We start from the raw sequence: 20,000 nt of genomic DNA on the forward strand, positions 1-20,000 counted from the left end.
GGAGTTGGGTGGGTGGGGAGTGAGTGAGTGAGAGCGGGTCTGTCTCTCGACGCACGGGGTGGAGTCAAATCGACCGTTGGCCGTTTGTCGACGACAAACTACGTCATCAGGGGCGTTCGAATCGTTGTATTGCAACCCACGAAATTTACGTCAAATTTGAGATTAAATAATTGTGTTCCAGCATTCGTAAGCTACGTCAGTAAATTTTAAATGAAATTGTTATGTTCAGTCTATTCAAGCTGGCAACTAGATATCTTGATGCATTCCGGCAGACTGGTAAATCTAGAATTGTAATGACGGATAACATACAAATACTTTCATTCGAAAAGTATGAAAATGGAGAAAGACTCCAAGAAATAAAGTACAGGTTTGATATTAAGAAAAATGGAACTAAATTTCAGAAAATAAAAGTAACTTCTTAAAAATGAAAAAGCAGCTTACGTCTGCTTGAGGACGAAAACAAGAATAATGAAGAAGTAATAGATTGTTACGAAAGGACATGATAACTAATATTTCAAAATGAAAAGTAGGTCAATCAAGTGTTCTTCGTGACGTCATATCGCCGTTTTTTATTTCAAAAGTGAATTGACAGACATGACTAAACAAAAGCACAAGTACTTGATTAAGGACATTATTTACTAAAAAGAAATGCGATTGGGAAGGGAGCAGCATGTTTTGTGGTTTTAAAAGAAAAATAAGAAGAAATATATTTTCATAAACAATTCTTAATGGTTCCAGGTCTCCACCCCCCCCCCAAAAAAAAAAAAAATTGAAATTAAATTCACGTGTTTGGAAAACACTTTATAACTTTTAACTAGACAAACTTTTGCCAAAAAACAATCTATTCCTTTTTAACCTTTAATAAGAATATTGAGGCTTCCGGGTCTTTTAACTTTAATTTCAATATAAATGTAATTTTGAAAAGCACAAACATGGCAAAATTTCATATCACAAGTAAGAAATTGCATCAAGGTCTGTGTGTATAAGATCCCACCTGAAATGTCATCAAATTCACATGAACAAGACTGGCAAACCTCTTGAAATTGGAAATAACCTTCGATTTAACGGATTCGATAATAATGGACCCCGGATTTAACGGATCGCGAATATAACGGACCCCAGGTATAACGGACCCCCGATATAACGGACTTTCTTCTAATCTAAGGTAGTGATTCATAACCTTCTTGGAGGTACTGAACCCCGCAGGGTCCATCTGTGCATTCATTGAGCCCTTCCTATTTGGAAAAAAATAAAATAATATATATATATTTTTTCAAAACATAGTTATATATTCTATTAGTGCACAGAATGAAGCGTGCATCGGTTGCACACAATATCACTGTGTTCAAAGAATAAAACTACCTAAACATGTATTTTACATGGATTTTATGTGTGTGTGTGTGTGTGGATGGGAGTGGTTTCTATGCCTTTTTCTTTTTTTGCTACCCAACGTGTAAGGGGAGAAGGCCTTTGGTATTTGTATGTATATGTATGTGTGTGTGTGTTTGTGCTTGTGTGTGTGTGTGTATGTGTGTGTGTGTGTGTGTGTGTGTGTGTGTGTGTGTGTGTGTGTGTGTGTGTGTGTGTGTGTGTGTGTGTGTGTGTGTGTGTGTGTGTGTGTGTGTGTGACCTCTGCCGAACCCTGGTTAAGAACTACTGATCTAAGGGGACTTCATTTTAAAAAAATCTGCTGCTGTAGTAAACTCAAAATTTTGTAAACGAGGGAGTCCGTTAAATTCGAAATTCTTTCATCGTGGTCCGTTAAATTAAGGGGCGAGTATAATTATGTAGATGAAGAAACGAAAAATAGACTACTGGCATATTAATACACTTTGATAAACATAATCACCTCTTTATATATATATATATATATATATATATATATATGTATATATATATATATATATACATACACATATACATATACATATATAAGGGAAAGGTGGAACGGGGAAAGACTGGTCTTGATACAATTATTGAGTGTATTCCTGACCGGTTTCGCTTTACAGTAGCTTCTTCAATGGAATGATCATTCCTTTGAAGAAGTTACTGTGACGGATCAAGACCCGTGTTTCCCCCTCCAACTTTCTCACAATTGTCCCAATGTCTTAATATATATGCAAAGAAATTACAAGGAACACGTGATTAACGATATTTGCAGAAACCACTGGGAAAAGGTAGTAAGTGGTGACCGAACGTTTTCGCCTATTTAAGACATCTTCAAAGGTCCGTGTCTTTGAAGATGTCTTAAATAGATGAAAACCTTCTGTCACCATTTATTCAATTTCCCCAGTGGTTTCTACAACAATATATATATATATATATATATATATATATATATATATATATGTATATATATATGCTAATAAGAATACGGGTACGTGTGTTCAATTATGCAAAGTAGACCACTTGGAAAAAAGAAACTAACGAAGCGAAGCGCTGTCGTATATTACAGCCAGTGCACTGGATGTAATATACGAAAGCGCTCTGCTTCGTTAGTTTTTCTTTTCCAAGTGGTCTACTTTATATATATATATATATTATTATATATATATATATATATATATATATATATATATATATATATATATATATATATATATATATATATATAATCACTTAGACAAAATGTTGTAGCACATTTGTAAACAATAATTACGAAGAGCCCACAGTCGGAATAAAAGAAAAATTAGAAGTATAAAATCTATATTTCGGCTAGTAGCTATAGCCCTCTTCAGGAATATATTCACTTCTCACCTTTTTTTGTGATGCCTCCACTGGTCACCCTTATCATCTTCTTGTCCTCCCGCACCCAATGGACCTTGGCCGGAGGGTGAGCATGGGCCACGCAGTTGAGGAGGACCTCCTGACCCTCGTTGACAGAGACGTCTCCCGAACTCTCCTCGTCCACGAACTCCGGGGGGATCTGGACCTCCAGGTAGCCCAGCTGGAACGCAAGCGATACGGAGGTCGTTTATCAAAAGAGTTCTTCGTCACCGCTAGCCCCTCCCTCCTCCTCCCTCCCCTTCCCCCCACTCCACCTCCTCCCTCCGTGGTTGGTCAGGATTTATGTAAAATGGTGTATGAGGGGGAAGAGGGGGGGGGAGGGGAGTAAGACATTGGTATGAAAAATATCGCAGTTTCTTCCTCCACTTCGCAGCCTCGGAAGTCACGTGCTGTGCTGAGAATTCTGATGCTTTTGCGACTTCGTTTGAGCAGAAACGACTTCGGTTACGATTTTTTTTTTTTTTTCAAATTTCCAAAAGTCAAATTAATCTTGCGTCATACAGTGAAAAGCCGAATGGCGAACTAAGAGAAGTTAAACCTAAAATACGAATATTAGACATATTGTTGAGATGTTTTTGCGAAAGTCTAGAATATTGTAACCGAAGACGTTTCTACTCAAACGAGCTAGCAAAAACAAGTCGCAAAAACAAGTAGCATGCTAGTGAGAAATGCTAGTGTGTCACCACCAAGATGGAAATTGAGCTATGGAAGCAGCGTTTACTGTTATAGGTTCTTTTCTCTCTGTCGTCCGATTTTTATTTTATTTTATTTTTATCTTATTTATTATTCTTTTTAGTTTGGTACGCCTCTGGCATCTTCGAGCGTCGGTACTTGCGACGGAGGTCGTAACGATGGTTCGAACCCTTCCGCCAGCGAGTTGGACCAAGGGCATGGTACATTAAATTCCACGCTACAAAGTCCTTTGTAAAGGGGTTATCACACTGGGCTATTTTTCCTCCGACTGTTGGTGCAGATTTGCATCCCGAAGCTCTCGGAAAGGAATCTGATGTATTGGGAAAAAAAAAAAAAAAAAAAAAAAAAAAAAAAACCAGCATATGAAACGACATTCTACGTGAATTGTTGAGAAAACAACATAGTTTGCCATAATGATTTGACGGAGGAAAAAATGCTGGAGGTGGTCGGTACCACCGACGAACTGGAGGTTGGGGGAAAAACATCCCAATGTGATAACGCCGAGCACCGTCCTAGCCACCTGTTCTGGACACAGAGTCTTGTGTGCAGAGCTGGGCGCGTTCCTCGGCGCGTTCCGCGGTTAGCGCTCCCAAAGTATTAAAGCAATATAGGTGCTTGTATAGTATGTGGCCTACCTTTCCGATGTGGTATACGAATTTTTTTTTTTGGTATAGTATGTGGCCTACCGGACTTTTATTTCGGTATGAACCTGTCTCTTAAGCTATAGTTTGGGAGCTCTAACCGCACCCAAACTAAAGCGGAACGCACCTAGGAACGCATTTAAGAACGCACCGAGGAATGCGCCCAGCTCTGTCGGGGTCCTTGTGGGTTCGAACCCTGCACTCCTCTCCGATTCCCAGCAGCGACTGCAAATTTCCTGGGAGCAACAATCCCCACAAAGCGCGTAACAGGGTAAAGGTGATGGCTTCGACCCCAGCTACTCAGCGCCTCCTGGCGTAGGCTCTTCGCCTTGTTTGGCGTCACACTCTGGGTATTGGGTGGAACGGTAGGATGGTTCTTGGACTTGTGGTTGTCTGCGTGGCCGGACATTTTGCCTACGGATATTTTGCCAACTGGACATTTTGTCTACCGGACAGTTTCCCTACCGGATAGTTTGCCTACCGAATATTTAGCCTACCGGACATTTTGCCTACGGACAGTTTGTCTACCGAACATTTTACCTTCGGACAGTTTGCCTTCCGAACATTTTGCCTGAGGACATTTTGCCTACCGGACAGTTGGCCTAAGGACATTTTGCCTTCCGGACATTTTGCCTGAGGACATTTTGCCTACCGGACATTTTGGCTACCGGACATTTTGCCGAAGGACATTTTGCCTACCGGATATTTTGCCTACGGACAGTTTGCCTACCGGACATTTTGTCTATCGGACATTATATCTGAGGGTGAGTAAAGTCAACGAGAATGTCTTGGATGGTTGATTATGGTCTGTTGTGTATCAGACATTTTCCCCAATCGTGTTATTTTTTTCATACTTGTCAGAAGTCTTTTCTCTGTGAGTTCTTGTCATCAGCCTTTTCTCTACCTGGGAGTCCATGTGAGCAGTCTTATCTCTAGCTGCGAGTCCTTATCAGCAGTCTTATCTCCGATTGTGAGTTCTTGTCTGCATGTTTTCTTTTCAATTGCGGTGCTGCGACGTTATTCGTAGATCGTCTGTATGTGGGAGCAATTCAATGTTGTGGTTTGGGGTGTGTGGGGGGAGGTTAGGCGTATTCAACAACGTCGAAGGTGATACAATGGGATATCACTACGTGGCCTTTTGGTCTTTGAAAAGCCTTGGACCTGTGACAGTATATATCTCCTTTTTGGGGATCTTTTGTAAAAGTCTTTTTTGTTTTTCTGTCAGTTTTGGCTGGGTGGTTTTTATAGGTGATTTTTTTTATTGTCCATACATTTTCATACATTTAATGTGATGAGGTTTTAGTACAAGTTTTGTAATATGTATTATATATCATATAAGAAAAAATGTCGGTTCTACAGAACACTCAGGTGGAATAGGACCGGATAAACAAGAACAATAAACAATGAACAATACGACACTGTTCACACTAGCGGTTTGAATCATGCGGAGACCACGGCGGAGCCGCATAGTCAAGGAAAAAAAATGCGCGGTTGTGTGTGAACGTCTCCATTGACGTACATTGTAATTGAACAGCGGCGGTTGAAATCGCTAGTGTGAACAGGGCCTAAGTTCCCCATGGTATTTAACCCGCTCGATCACGGGGTTGGATAGGGGCGTCACGGAATAGTGTGGCGACAACCAGAATAAAAAAAAAAAAAAAAAAAAAAAAAAAGAGGAAGAGGGGGACACGTCCGGGTTCTTCCTTCTTCTCCTCCTCCTCCTCCTCCTTCTTCTTCTTCTTCTTCGTGTTGCGGCCGAAGTCGTTTCTTTCTTTTATCTCTTCCCCCCTCCCCCTTCTTGTTTACTGCCGCCATCTCGATGCGCGCCTGCCTGCCTGCATGACCTCCTTCCGCAACACCTCTTCCTCCTCCTCCTCCTCCATCTCTTCTTCCTCTTCCTCCTCCTCCTTCATCTCTTCCTCCTCCTCCTCCATCTCTTCCCCCTCCTCCTCCTTCTCTTCCTTTTCCTCTTCCTCCTTCTCCTCCATCTCTTCGTCCTCCTCCTCCTCCTTCTCCATCTCTTCCTCCTCCTCCTCCTCCTTCTCCATCTCTTCCTCCTCCTTCTCCTCCTCCATCTCTTTCCTCCTCCTCCTCCTCCTCCTCCTCCTCCATTTCTTCCTCCTCCTCCTCTTTCCACTTTTTTCCTCTTTCTCCACTTCCTCCTCCTCCACTTCTTTCCTACGCCTCTTCTTTCTCCTTCTTTTCCTTCTCCTCTTCTTCTTCCTCCTTCTCCTGCCTCTTTCTGCACCTCCCTCTTCTCCACCTCCCTCCTACGTCTCTTCGTCCTCTTCTTCTTCCTCCTTTTCCTTCCTCTTTCCTCTTCATCCACTTCCTACGCCTCTTCCTCCTCCTCCTCCTCCTCTTCTTTCCACTCCCTTCCTCTCATGCCTCCCTCTTCCTCCACCTCTCTCCTGTGCCTCTTCGTCCTCCTCTTTTTTCTCCTCCTCCCTCTCCTTCCATCCCCTTCCTTTCTTTTCCATCTCCTTCCTCCTTCTCATACCTCCCTCCTCCTCCTTTTCTTCTTCCTCTTTCTACCTTCCTCTCCTACCACCCTCTTCCTCCACCTCCCTCCTCCTCCTCCTCTTCGTCTTCCTCCTCCTCTTCTTCCTCCTTCTCCATGTTTCTACCTTCCTCTCATACCACCCTCTTCCTCCACCTCCCTCCTCTTCCGCTTCCTCCTCCTACTCCTCCTATTCTTCTTCCTCCTCCTCTTCTCCCTTTTTCTACCATCCTCTCATACCACCCTCTTCCTCCACCTCCCTCCTCTTCCTCGCCCTCCTCCTTTTCCCTCTTTCTATCTTCCTCTTTTTCCACCTCCTTCCTCCTCCTCCTCCTCCTCCTCCTCTTCTTCCTCCTTCTCCCTCTCTCTACCTTCCTCTCATACCACCCTCTTCCTCCACTTCCCTCCTCCTCTTCCTCGTCCTCCACTTCGTCTCGGTGCCCGCCCTGCTGCCAGGACTTCTGCTGCCCAGGGATCCTTCTGCTGCCGCTTGCTGTCATGGCCGCATTTGTCGTCGGTTGGTCATCCTCCTCCCCCCTCCTCCTCTTCCTCCTCCTCCCCCTCTCCCACCTCCTCCTCCCCCTCCATATATATCGCGGCCGGACGAGGCCGACCGCAACACGACCGCTCTGCTCGGAATCCAAAATAGAACGATTAAGTTGTAATTGGCGACGCGGCGGCATCTGCCCAGCCCGCCGGCTGCTGCTAACGCCCTCGACGGCCGCGGGCGTGCAAATGGCGGCGGCGGAGGGGCGGGGAAGGGGGGGAGGGGGAAGGGGGAGGGGGGAAACTTGTAAATTGTCGCGGGATAAAAGTTATTAGCTAATTTTATCAGTTGGGAACATTTGCTTGCCAGAATCACATTGGTTGTTTTGGACCTCGCCGCCTATGTTTATGGGTTGCTGTTGAAGAAAGGGGCCAGGGAGGGAAGGGAGGGGGGGAGGGAGGTAAGGGAGGGAAGGAGGGGAGGGAGGGAAAGGACACAGGGAGGGAAGGGAGGGAAGGGAGGGAGGGAAGGAAGAGAGGGAGGGCAGGGAGAGAGGGAGGGAAGGAGGGAGGGGAGGGAGGGAGGGAGGGAGGGAGGGAGGGAGAGAAGGAGAGGAGGGAGAAAGGGAGGGGAGGGAGGGAAGGGAAAGAGGGAGGGAAGGGAGGGAAGGGAGAGAAGGAGGGAAGGGAGGGAGGGATGGGAGGGAGGGAAGGGAGGGAAGGGAGGGAAGGAAGGGAGGGGAGGGAGGGAAGGGAAAGAGGGAGGGAAGGGAGGGAGAGAGGGAGGGGAGGGAGGAAGGGAGGGAAGGGAAAGAGGGAGGGAAGGGAGGGAGAGAGGGAGGGAGGAAGGGAGGGAGGGAGGGAGAGAGGGAGGGAGAGAGGGAGGGGAGGAAGAGAGGGAGGGGAGAGAGGGAAGGGAGGGAGGGAGGGAGGAACAGGGTGGAATGGGAACGGGAAGGAGGGGGGAGGGGGTCTCACAAGTCTCACGACTTTTCACTAGCGCTTCTATCCGGGATAGAGTACAAAAGAACATAAGAATGGAAGAGACTGCAAGAGACCCTATAACCTACACGAGGCAGTTCCATGTCCCTTTTCACCAATCATCCGTATCCATAAATTTATCTCATCATCTCTTTTAATGTGCGTGGATGTGGTACAGATGAGAGTAAAAGGGAAGAGATAGGTAGTATGTTTGTGAGAAGAAAGATGGATGTGTTGGCTTTGAGTGAAACTAAGTTGAAAGGGAAGGGTGAGTGTAAGTTTGGGAGTGTAAGTGGGAGGTTATCAGGAGTGAAGAGAGGGCGAGGGAGGGAAGGGGTGGCTATTCTAGTAAGTGAGGAGATAGGTAAACAGGTAGTGGAGTGGAAGGAGGTTTCCTCAAGGATAATGTGGATGAAGGTGAAACTGGGAAAGGAGATGTGGGTCTTTGTAAGTGCATATGGGCCTGGCAGTGAGAAGAGCGTGGAAGAAAGGGAGGCCTTTTGGATAGATTTAAATGAGTGCATAGAGGGTTTAGGAAGAAATGTCAATGTAATAGTACTGGGAGACCTTAATGCTAGGGTAGGAAATGGTCCAATCGATGGAGTGGTTGGGAAGTGTGGAGTTCCAGGAAAGAATCGTAGTGGAGAGTTGATGGTGGAAATGTGTCTAGAAAGAGAGTTGATGATAGCAAATACAGTGTTTCGGAAGAAAGTCAAGCATAAGTACACATGGGAGAGGGTGGTGGAGGGAAGGGTGGTAGATAGAGCGCTAATGGATTATGTAGTGGTGAATAGGATTATGATAGGAAGAGTTAAGGATGTACATGTGCTAAGGGGAGAGGGTGGGGGAATATCAGATCATTTTTTGGTGGAAGGTAAGCTGAGAGTGGAGGATAGATGGAGAAAGAGGAAAGGGACAAAAGGTAGGGAGGTTCTTAGAGTGAACTCCTTGAATGAAAAGGAAAAGGAGAAGGAGTACGAAAAGAAGCTGAAGGAGGAGTGGGAGGGAGTAAAGGATGGAGCAGAGATGGGTGTGGAGGAGGAATGGGGATGGTTCAAGGAGGGAGTCTTAAAGTGTTCAAGGATGGTGTGTGGAACAAGAAGGACAGGGGGAAATAGAAGAAAGGGTAGTGAATGGTGGGATGAGGAAACAAAGAAGGTTGTAGAAGAGAAGAAGCGAGCATTCACAGATTGGTTACAAAAGAGGACGGGGGAGTCATATGAGACGTACAAAGAAAAGAAAAGAGAAGTAAAGCAAAAGGTAAAGGAGGCAAAGAGGAGAGCAGATGTGAAATGGGGTAGGAGTATGACAGAAAATTTTGAAAGTAATAAAAAGATGTTTTGGAAAGAAATTAAGAGAGGAAGAGGAGGCGAATCAAGTAGAGAAGAAAAGGTAAAAGGTACAGATGGAGAGATGATAATGGAAGAGATGGCAGTAAGGGGAAGATGGGCAGAATATTTTAGGGAGTTGCTAAATGTGAAGGAGGATAGGGAAGGAAAAATAGCTGCAGTGGGAAATGCGAAGAAAATGAGAGTGATGAGTGAGGAGAATGGAGGAGAAATAAGGAAGGATGAGGTGAAGGCAGTTGTAAAGATGATGAAAGCAGGTAAGGCACCTGGTCTGGATGGATGCCATGCAGAATGTCTGAAAAAGGGAGGTTCAGTGATGGTGGACTGGTTGGTGAGGTTATTTAATGTTTGCTGGAGAGAGGGTAGAGTACCGGAGGACTGGAGAAGTGCCTGTATAGTTCCTCTTTACAAGGGAAAAGGGGACAAGTGTGAATGTAGTAGTTTCAGAGGGATTAGCCTGTTAAGTGTAGTAGGGAAGGCTTATGGGAGGATCTTAATTGAGAGGATTAGGAGAGGAACAGAAGGAGTAATTGGTGAGGAACAGTGTGGATTTAGGACAGGTAGAGGTTGTGTAGATCAGATCTTTGTGGTAAGACAGATATGTGAGAAAGCTATAGGAAAGAGGAAGGATGTTTTTTGGGCTTTTATGTATCTGGAAAAGGCTTATGATAGGGTAGACAGAAAGGCACTGTGGGAGGTTATGCAGATTTATGGGATAGGAGGAAAGCTTCTGGGAGCTGTCAAGAGTTTTTATGAGAGTAGTAGAGCTTGTGTCAGGATTAGAAATGGAGAGAGTGAGTGGTTTGAAGTAAAGGTGGGACTTCGTCAAGGATGCGTTATGTCGCCCTGGCTGTTCAACTTATACATGGATGGGGTGGTGCGAGAGGTGAATGCTAGGGTAGTGGGTCAGGGATTGGAGATGGTTAAAGAAAATGGAGAAAAGTGGGAGGTGAGCCAGCTGTTGTTTGCGGACGACACTGCGCTTGTGGCAGGGTCAGAGGAGGGATTGAGGAAGCTGGTGGCAGAGTTTGGGAGAGTGTATGATAGAAGAAAGCTAAAGATAAATGTGGGTAAAAGTAAGGTGATGAGATGTACAAGGGGTGAAAGTGGCAGTAGACTGGAAGTGAACATTAAGGGAGAGCGACTGGAGGAAGTGGATAGTTTTAGATACTCGGTGCAAGTGTAGCAGGAAAAGGTGGAGTGAAGGTGGAGGTAGAATGTAGATTGAGAGAAGCGAGTAAATGCCTTGGTGGATTAAAGAGTGTAATGAGGAATAGACATTTGGGAATGGATGCGAAGAGGAGACTGTATGAAGGAGTGATTGTGCCAACAGCACTGTATGGGGCAGAAACGTAGAACATAAGAGAAGAAGAGAGAAGGAGTTTGAATGTGTTTGAGATGAGGTGTCTGAGAAGTATGGTGGGGGTTACTAGGCTGGATAGAGTGAGAAATGAGGAGGTGAGGAGGAGAACAGGGGTGAAAAAGGAGTTGGGAGATAGGGTTGATGAAAGAATATTAGGATGGTTTGGACACATGGAAAGAATGAGTGAAGAAAGACTAGTAAAAGAAGGCAGATGTGGAGGGAGTGAACATGAGGGGACGTCCTAGGATGAGGTGGATGGATGGGGTGAAGGGGGCTTTGGGGAAGAGGGGAATGTCTGTTGAGGAAGGACGGGAGAGGACGGAAGACAGAGGTGAGTGGAGAATGGTTGTGTATGGATGATGTTGTGATTGCATGAGGAGGAATGGGCAGGGGGGTGGGGGGTGGGGTAGTGTGTGTGAGTAAATTTTGACGCAGCCCGTCCTCTCCTTATATGCAAGGGGGGCGGAGAGGGGGGGTCGCCGATTAAATGAAGCGGCCTTGCTGTGGATGTGCTGTGTCTTGCGACACTGCTTCTGACCCAGGGCGGTGGGCAGGGTGCAGGGATGACCCGTCATCCAGGAGGTGCTCAGATGAGAGGGAGGGTGGGAGGGGTGTGGAGTGTATGTAGGGATGAAATGGGTGGGAGTGTTTTTATGCCTTTCCCTTTTTGGCTACCTCCCTTGTAAGGGGGAAAAAGCCTTGGTATATGTATGTATCTCTTAAAACGAACAATGGTTTCAGCGCCCACTACTACATGGTTACCAAGTTTATTCCATTCATTAACTACTCTATTGGTCGACCAGTCTCTTGAGTAATTCGTTCTTAAGCCTATGGGAGTGAAGTATGGGAGTGAAGGATGGGAGTGTTGGTATCTCTTAACTGCTGGAGTGTTGGAGTGTTACGTGAAGTATGTAGATGAGAGGGATATAAGTCAGAAGAAAAAAGAGGAGATTTGTTTCTTGGAAGAAATTGTGGAAAGACGACAGTGGCATTGTTGATGGGTTCTCCCCTTTCTTTTTTGGCAGGGGGGGGGGAGAAAAGAAAACGGGATGCGGATAGCGGAGTACCCCCATGGACCAGATTAGGGGATTTGGTCTTACAAGATGAGGAGTCTAATACGCCAGGAGGAGCTGAGTAGCTGCGGCCGAAGCCGTCACCTTTGCCCTGTGACGCGCTCTGGGGACTGTTAGGGATCGGTGAGGAGTGCGGGTTTCGAACCCACAAATCAACGAATACGAGACCAGCACGCTTCCGATGACGCAACCAGCATACGGTTTATTATTTTTACTATTATCATTATCATTATTATTATTAATTATTATTATTATTATTATTATCATTATTATTGTTATCTTTTTATTATGATGAGTTTGATCATTGGGATGATTCTGAAGTCGTTTGCAGTTGAAAGACGCGTGACGGAAATGTGACGGACAAGGGGTGAAACGTGACGGACAGCGCATGTCACAGCTATCGTCGCATAGCACGTCACAGCTGATGCGCAGAATCAGGAACGTTTACGTCATTTACGAATGAAGGAGACTACAAGAGACCATAAGGCCTACACTAGGTAGTTCCATGTCCCTTACCACCTATCATCCCAATCCATGAAGTTATCTCACGTTCTCTTAAAGCAACCTATAGTTTCTCTCCTAACTACATGGTTACTAAGTTTATTCCATTCATTAACTACTCTGTTGGTAAACCAGTTCTTGCCTATTTCCTTCCTAAAGCTGAATTTGTCCAATTTATATCCATTATTTCGAGTCCTCCCCTGTTCTCTTAATATGATGACCTTGTCTGCATCACCCTTGTTAAAGCCCTCGACCCAATTGAATACCTCCATGAGATCATCCCGCACTCTTCGTCTTTCCAGAGAGTGTAAAGCAGGAAACGCCAGCGAAGTTATAATATATATATATATATATATATATATATATATATATATATATATATATATATATAATATATATATATATATATATTTATGATGAACACTACAAAGCGATGAGTGAACTTACTCGAGCGTTACATTGCGTTACATGTACGTTACAATATGTTACAGTACGTTACGTTACATTTACATGAACTTACGTTACATTACGTTATGTAATATAACATTACATTGTATTTACATTATACTAAGTTACATTTACGTTACATCTGTTTTTATGGGGGATTCCATTAATTTTGCTCAAAACATATTGGGTCCCGATCCTCAAAAAAAAAAAAAAAAAGTTTCTTCATTAATATGCTGTTGTCTTACTTCTCAGAACTTATTAAACTATTGTTTTTATTACAAATATTTTTACATACATATACCAAAGTTTTCCCCCTTACAAGGGAGGTAGCCGAATATTCTTAATTGGGAATTATGTGAAACTGGGCAGACAGGCATAAAAGTGAAGAATATTGAAGAAGATTTTCGCCTAGTTTGGGTAGACGTGGTTTACCGTGATCTTATACGCTGACAAATCTTCAATCCTTAGCTCAGTCGATACCAGACAATTCAATTCAGCTGGGAGGTGGTCACCGGAGGAGGGGCTGAGTGAAGCCCCGCCCACATCTAGGAAGCTCCACACATATCTAAATTAGCTCCGCCCATATCTAAATAAGCCACACCCATTTCTAAATAAGTCCCTGCCCACATCTAAGTAAGCTCCGCCCACATCTAATTAAATCCCCGCCCACATCTAAGTAAGTCCCTGCCCACATCCAAATAAGCTCCGCCCACATCTAAATAAGCCACACCCATATCTAAGTAAGTCCCCGCCCACATCTAGATAACGCGTCTGTGATTGGTCAGACATCGTGACGTCATCTCGTGCAAAGGTGTCATTGGAGACGAATAAAATCGTTTGTGGAAATAATGAGTTATTCAAGGAGAAATGGAGATTGAAGGGGCAAAATAGAGGTTGACTGGTACGAGATGGAATGAAGACTATTTGCAATTGTCGCTTTTTTTCCTCCAGGAAACGTGAAAGGATAAAACAGGATTGGAAATCAGGCTGGGTGGGATATTGGACGCCGACACTGTACGAAAAAAGAAGAAAAAAGAAAAAGAAAAGAAAGAGAAAAGACAGGCATAGGGGGATGAGAGGAAAAAGAGGAGGAGAAGGTGGAAGAGGAGGAAGAGGAAGTGGAAGAGGAGGAGGAAGAGGAGAAGGTGGAAAAGGAGGAAGAGGAAGTGGAAGAGGAGGAGGAAGAGGAGGAGGATGAAGAGGAGGAGGTGGAAGAGGAGAAAGAGGAAGAGAGGAACAGGAACAGGAGGAGGAGATGGAGGAAGAGGAGGAGGAAGTGAAAGAAGAGGAGGAAGAGGAGGAGGAGGAGGAAGAGGAGGTGGAAGATGAGGAGGAAGAGGAAGAGGGGAGGAGGAAGAGGAGCAGGAGGAGGGATAGGAGGAGGAAGAGGAAGAGGATGAGAAGCAAGAGGAGGAGGAGGAGGAAGAGGAGGAGGAGGAGGAGGAGGAAGAGGAGGAAGGGAGTGAGGGAGGGTGGATGAAGGGAGAGGGGTTCCAAATGGTTCGATGAAGACATATCAAGCGTTCCATGATTGAGAAATACTAACGGCCAATATATTTGTCGCCTCTGATTAAAGGATTCTTTCGACCTGCCACGCAATAGTCCCCCATGACGATTTTAACAACACGATCGCCCGCAGCCGGAAATCATCAATGGCGTCGACCAAATTCTCTCAGCGCAACTTCTTCCATTAGTGTTTTCTTTACGTTATTTCTCTGGACATTAATGATATCGGATTTTTTTCTTTCAGTATTCTTGATTTTCTCTTCTTTTTTAGGATTTATTTCCTGTGAAAATTCCTGTTATGTAGACGAAATGAGATTATGGGAAATGTACAGTCGACATGACGTCATCGCGCCTGCGCAGTAAAGACGAAATGAAAGAGAAAGGAAAGGACCAAATTGAGTGTATAAATTGAATAATACCCAAACATATAGCGCCTAAACGTCTGATTCCAAGTATTGTATCAAATATAACTTCCATATCAATACCTCTTTGAGGGAACCGTGATTTAGTAAGAAAACAAAAACACAAAATTTAATATCGGGGTGTGTGTATGTTTTACATATTACCAAAAAGAGATTATTTTCTTGGACACACGTGACGTCATAGGGCCAAATGTTCCTTCCAAGTGACGCTGCATATTCCGGTCACGATCTCAAGCAATGGACTTCGCGTACTAAGGCGAGAGATACAAGATGTCTTGCTAGGTCGTAAAAAGAGGCACCCAGAAGGAAGTTTAAGGCTCAAGTTAGACGATAGAGGCAACTATATTATCATTTCTCCATTTCAAACGCGGCTAGCAGACCAAACCTGGACCCATTTTGGTGGGGTGGAATTGACCAAGTCTACACAAGAACAGGTCACTTCATTTCGGAGTGACAAAGACGATAGGATATCACATCTCGAATTACGATGTTTAGGAAGAATCTATTCTTAAGTGAACTGTCCTGTTCTTGTCTAGACTTTGGGCAAATTTAGGTTTAGGAAGGAAATAGATAAGAATTGGTTTATCAACAGAGTGGGTAACTATAAAGTGAGCGTTAAAACAATTTATCTTTTTAAAGAGAAAATGGGATAACTTTATGAACAGGGATGAAAGGTATTAAGGGACATGGAACTACCAAGTGTAGGCCTTAGGGTCTCTCGCAGTCTTCTCCATGCTTATGTTCTTAATGGGCACTCAGGGGTCACGTGCCTAGGGGCATCCTGTGGGAGTAGTGAAAGGAAGGAGGAGGAGAAAGAGGAGGAGGAGGAGGACGAGGAGGAGGAGGAGAAGGTGTAGCTACTTAAGAAGAAGGAGGAGGAGGACCAGGAAGAGGACGAGGAGGAAAACGAGGAGGAGGCATAGCTACTTAAGAAGAAGAAGAAAAAGAAGAAGAAGAAGAAGAAGTAGAAGAAGGAGGAGGAGGAGGGGGGGGGCGTCGGGTGGTGTGTCTCTCCTCCTCCTTGTGCCTTGGCGGCGGCGGCGGCGGTGTATTGCCTCCATCGATTCAACATCAGTTTTCGCTTAGAGAACATCACACGAGTGGACGACCCACGCTCCCTACACTCTCTCTCTCTCTCTCTCTTTGTGTGTATGCATTTGCGTGTGTCTGTCTGTCTGTGTGTGTGTGTGTGTGTGTGTGTGTGTGTGTGTGTGTGTGTGTGTGTGTGTGTGTGTGTGTGTGTGTGTGTGTATGGGTGCACATGCGTGTGTGTTTATGTTTGGTGTGCTTCTGCGTACGTGTGTGTGTGTGTGTGTGTGTGTGTGTGTGTGTGTGTGTGTGTGTGTGTGTGTGTGTGTGTGTGTGTGTGTGTGTGTGTGTGTGTGTGTGTGTGTGTGTGTGTATGCGTGTGTGGCTCTGTCATGCGTGTGTGTCTCTGTCATACTTGTGTACCTCTCTGTACGTGTGTGTGTGTGTGTGTTTGTGTGTGTTTCTGCGTGTGTGTGTGTGCATGTGTAACTAATTGTAATGTACGGACTAAAAGTTATGCTCGCTGGTTCCCGTCTTTATGCTTCCACTGGATAAACTTAGATTTAATTTCGCTCGCTTTATTCTTCCATCATATTCCACAAATCAGAGCATCTGTACCGAAAGCTCTACTTCTCCATAAAATAAGAAAAAGAAAAAGAAAAAGAAAATCTTGTTTCTTCCCCTGTTCGTTGTGTTTCCTTGTGTTTCCAACTATGAAATCTTCTTTGTCAATTGTGTCCAGTCTGTTCTTTGTTCTCAGCACTGCCATCTTATTACCTCTCTGCTCTTTATTTCATTTTTGCTCTTTATTTCAAAGTTTTTGTCAGTTCCTGTATATTTTGTCTTTATTCGTGTGTCACCTCATCTGGACTCTGAATCCTTTTGTTTGCTCTTCTTTACCTTTTTTCAAATATTAATTATATCTTTCTTCATCTGCGGGGGCCGTACCACTCCCACCACTGCAGCATACTCCGTCTGGGGCGAATCAAGTTTTATTAATTTTTCTGTGAAATGCAACTCATATATTCACCAACAGTTCATAAATCTCTCCTGTAATCATCTTTATATATATATATATATATATATATGCATATATATATATATATATATATATATATATATATATATATATATATATATATATATATATATATATATATATATATTCCCGGTGATTTTTTTTTATTACCTAAACGGAAAGACCTTTCTCTTCCATTTTCTGTACTCGTTTTTTCATTTCCCATTTTCTGGAAGCTCGCTGGTCGAGGAGATGGCGGTTCGAACCCTGCCACCGGCGTAGTTGAACCAAGGGAATGGTTAATTAAATTCCACGCTACAAAGTCCTGTGTAAGGGGCACCGTCCTAGCCTCTTGATAGGGGGAAGTTTGTGACGTTAAACCATTTTATAATCTAGTAATGACCGTTTCGTAGTTTTACCTACTTCCAGTGTTTCACACTTTTATGCACTTGAAGTTCATTTTCCATCTCCATTTCCTAGTTTTATACGTTCAATCTAGATATGTGGGACGCAGGGTAGCTCAGCAGATACAGTGTCGAACTCACGAACATGTAGTCGTGAGTTCGATTCCCGGGACCTACTCCAAGCTTCCTGTGTTGGTTTCCCATAGCCCAGGCCAGGCGGGGAGGCGACCCAACATCGGCAAAAAAATAGGGGGTTTCTCACTTCCCACTGCATGAGAGTGGTATGGTGAGTTTGTGAGTTATCTATACCTGTATCCACTTCTATTCATTCTGATCCTTTATTCTCCTAGTGAAATTTGCATCGGGTGTGTTTCTCTTTGCTCTTTGAGAAACAATACTTCTCTTTGTCCTTTGAGAGACAATGCTTCTTTTTGCTCTTTGAGGGATAAAGTTTCTCTCCGCCCTTTGAGGGACAAAGTTTCTCTCTTCCCTTTGAGGGACAATACTTCTCTTTGCCCTCTGAGGGATAAAGTTTCTCTCCGCCCTTTGAGGGACAAAGTTTCTCTCTTCCCTTTGAGGGACAATACTTCTCTTTGCCCTCTGAGGGACAATACTTCTCTTTGCCCTCTGAGGGACAATACTTCTCTTTGCCCTCTGAGGGACAATATTTCTCTTTGCCCTTTGAGGGACAATGCCTCTCTTTGCCCTCTGAGGGACAATACTTCTCTTTGCCCTTTGAGGGACAATACTTCTCTTTGCCCTCTAAGGGACAATATTTCTCTTTGCCCTTTGAGGGACAATACTTCTCTTTGCCCTCTAAGGGACAATACTTCTCTTTGCCCTCTAAGGGACAATACTTCTCTTTGCCCTCTGAGGGACAATATTTCTCTTTGCCCTCGAGGGACAATACTTCTCTTTGCCCTCTGAGGGATAAAGTTTCTCTCCGCCCTTTGAGGGACAAAGTTTCTCTCTTCCCTTTGAGGGACAATACTTCTCTTTGCCCTCTGAGGGACAATACTTCTCTTTGCCCTCTGAGGGACAATACTTCTCTTTGCCCTCTGAGGGACAATATTTCTCTTTGCCCTTTGAGGGACAATGCCTCTCTTTGCCCTCTGAGGGACAATACTTCTCTTTGCCCTTTGAGGGACAATACTTCTCTTTGCCCTCTGAGGGACAATACTTCTCTTTGCCCTCTGAGGGACAATACTTCTCTTTGCCCTCTAAGGGACAATACTTCTCTTTGCCCTCGAGGGACAATACTTCTCTTTGCCCTTCGAGGTACCACTGGTTTTACGTGAAACCGACAAGATACGGAGAAAAAGTTTAGAAGCAGCAGTTACCTAGAGTTCAAACCTTATAGATCAAAACAGAGGCATGTTCAATACTGCACCTCCTTTAATTCACTTAATTCCTGTAGTTACAAAGAGTTTAAGTGGCACCCCGTGGGATGTCCTGTCGTAGTGTCCCTCATCCTTTTCGAGATGTATAAAGATCTTCGAGGTTCTAGTCTGCGTCTGTATATTTCAGAAAGCTTCAACGAGAGAAACGCTATGCATTTAATATAGGTTCCACCCTTGCTTGGCGTCTTCTTTGACTATCTTGATCCAATTCCCTCGGTCAATCTCCTTTGGAACCTTAGGTCATCTTGGGTCAATTCAAATACTTCGTTCCGCCTAACGCTGGGTGAGCTTACTCATCTTAAGAAAACTCCCTGGCCGAGCGGATTAGAGCGTCGTTACCTACGGCGGAGGTTGAGGTGACGCCAGTTCAATCCCTGGCGCCAGCGAGTTGGACCAAAGGCATGGATAACAAAATTCCACGGTACAAAATCCTTTGTAAGGGGCACCGTCCTTGCCTCCTGATGAGGGGAAGGTCGCGTCGTTAAATCGGAACTGATTAAAAGACGAAATCGACCTGACCGACAATTTGACAGAATTGTTTTAGAATATTGTGTAGTTTCAGGAACACTATTTTTTTCTGGGTGTTCAGGCGATTTTTATTCAGTTTTAGAGGGACAGCTCATACCCCGATTGAGGACATACCCCCCCCCCCACACACCCTCTGGGGCTCGGTGATGGCCACTCACCCAGGCCCACTAAACGATAGTCTCTCTCCTAAAATGTTTTTCCTCCTCCTTCTTCTTCCTCTTCCTCTTCTTCCTCGTCCCCCTCCTCCTCTTCCTTCTCCTCTTCCTCCTTCCTCCTTCTCCTCCTCCTCTTCCTCGTTCCCCTCCTCCTCCTTCTCTTCCTCGTTCCCCTCCTCCTCTTCCTTCTCTTCCTTGTTCCCCTCCTCCTCCTCCTCCTCCTCTTATTCGTTCCCTTCCTCCTCCTCCTTTTCCTCCTCTTCCTCGTTCCCCCTCCTCCTCCTCTCCCTCCTCCTCCTCTTCCTCCTCCTCCTCCTCGTCAGACATCGGAAAGTCCATCATGCAGATGGCGCGTCGCAGGTGGTACTGGTGCATATATATAAAGGGAAGGGCAAGTGTGTGTGTGTGTGTGTGTGTGTGTGTGTGTGTGTGTGTGTGTGTGTGTGTGTGTGTGTGTGTGTGTGTGTGTGTGTGTGCATATGTGTGTATGCACGCGCGTGTGTGTCTGTGTGTGTCAGAGATATTCTTGACATCTTATTGAGGCGCTGCTAAAGTTCGAAATTAATTCCGTTTCTTCGGTGATAACGAAAATACACTAGGGTTCCGTGTAATATTAAACGAGTCTCAAAGAAATGAGCTCCGCTGTCGTCTCGACATTTCCTTCACACATAATTTCAAACTCACCTTTGCCTCCTCATCTCACATCGGACAAAAGTA

General features: G+C 44.6%; 1 protein-coding gene across 1 annotated transcript in view; it reads right to left on the reverse strand.

Annotated features, from left to right (window-relative positions):
• LOC143039705 (lachesin-like) overlaps positions 1–20,000 on the reverse strand; it is a 320,265-nt gene that overhangs the window by 28,616 nt on the left and 271,649 nt on the right. Inside the window, exon 5 of the mRNA XM_076209943.1 lies at positions 2,758–2,947. Within this exon, the coding sequence (XP_076066058.1) occupies positions 2,758–2,947 (190 nt within the window). The remainder of the gene's footprint in view (positions 1–2,757; positions 2,948–20,000) is intronic.

Source organism: Oratosquilla oratoria, chromosome 27, assembly GCF_046742065.1.
Source record: "Oratosquilla oratoria isolate Oo_2021 chromosome 27, ASM4674206v1, whole genome shotgun sequence".
NCBI classification, from domain to species: Eukaryota; Metazoa; Arthropoda; class Malacostraca; order Stomatopoda; family Squillidae; genus Oratosquilla; species Oratosquilla oratoria.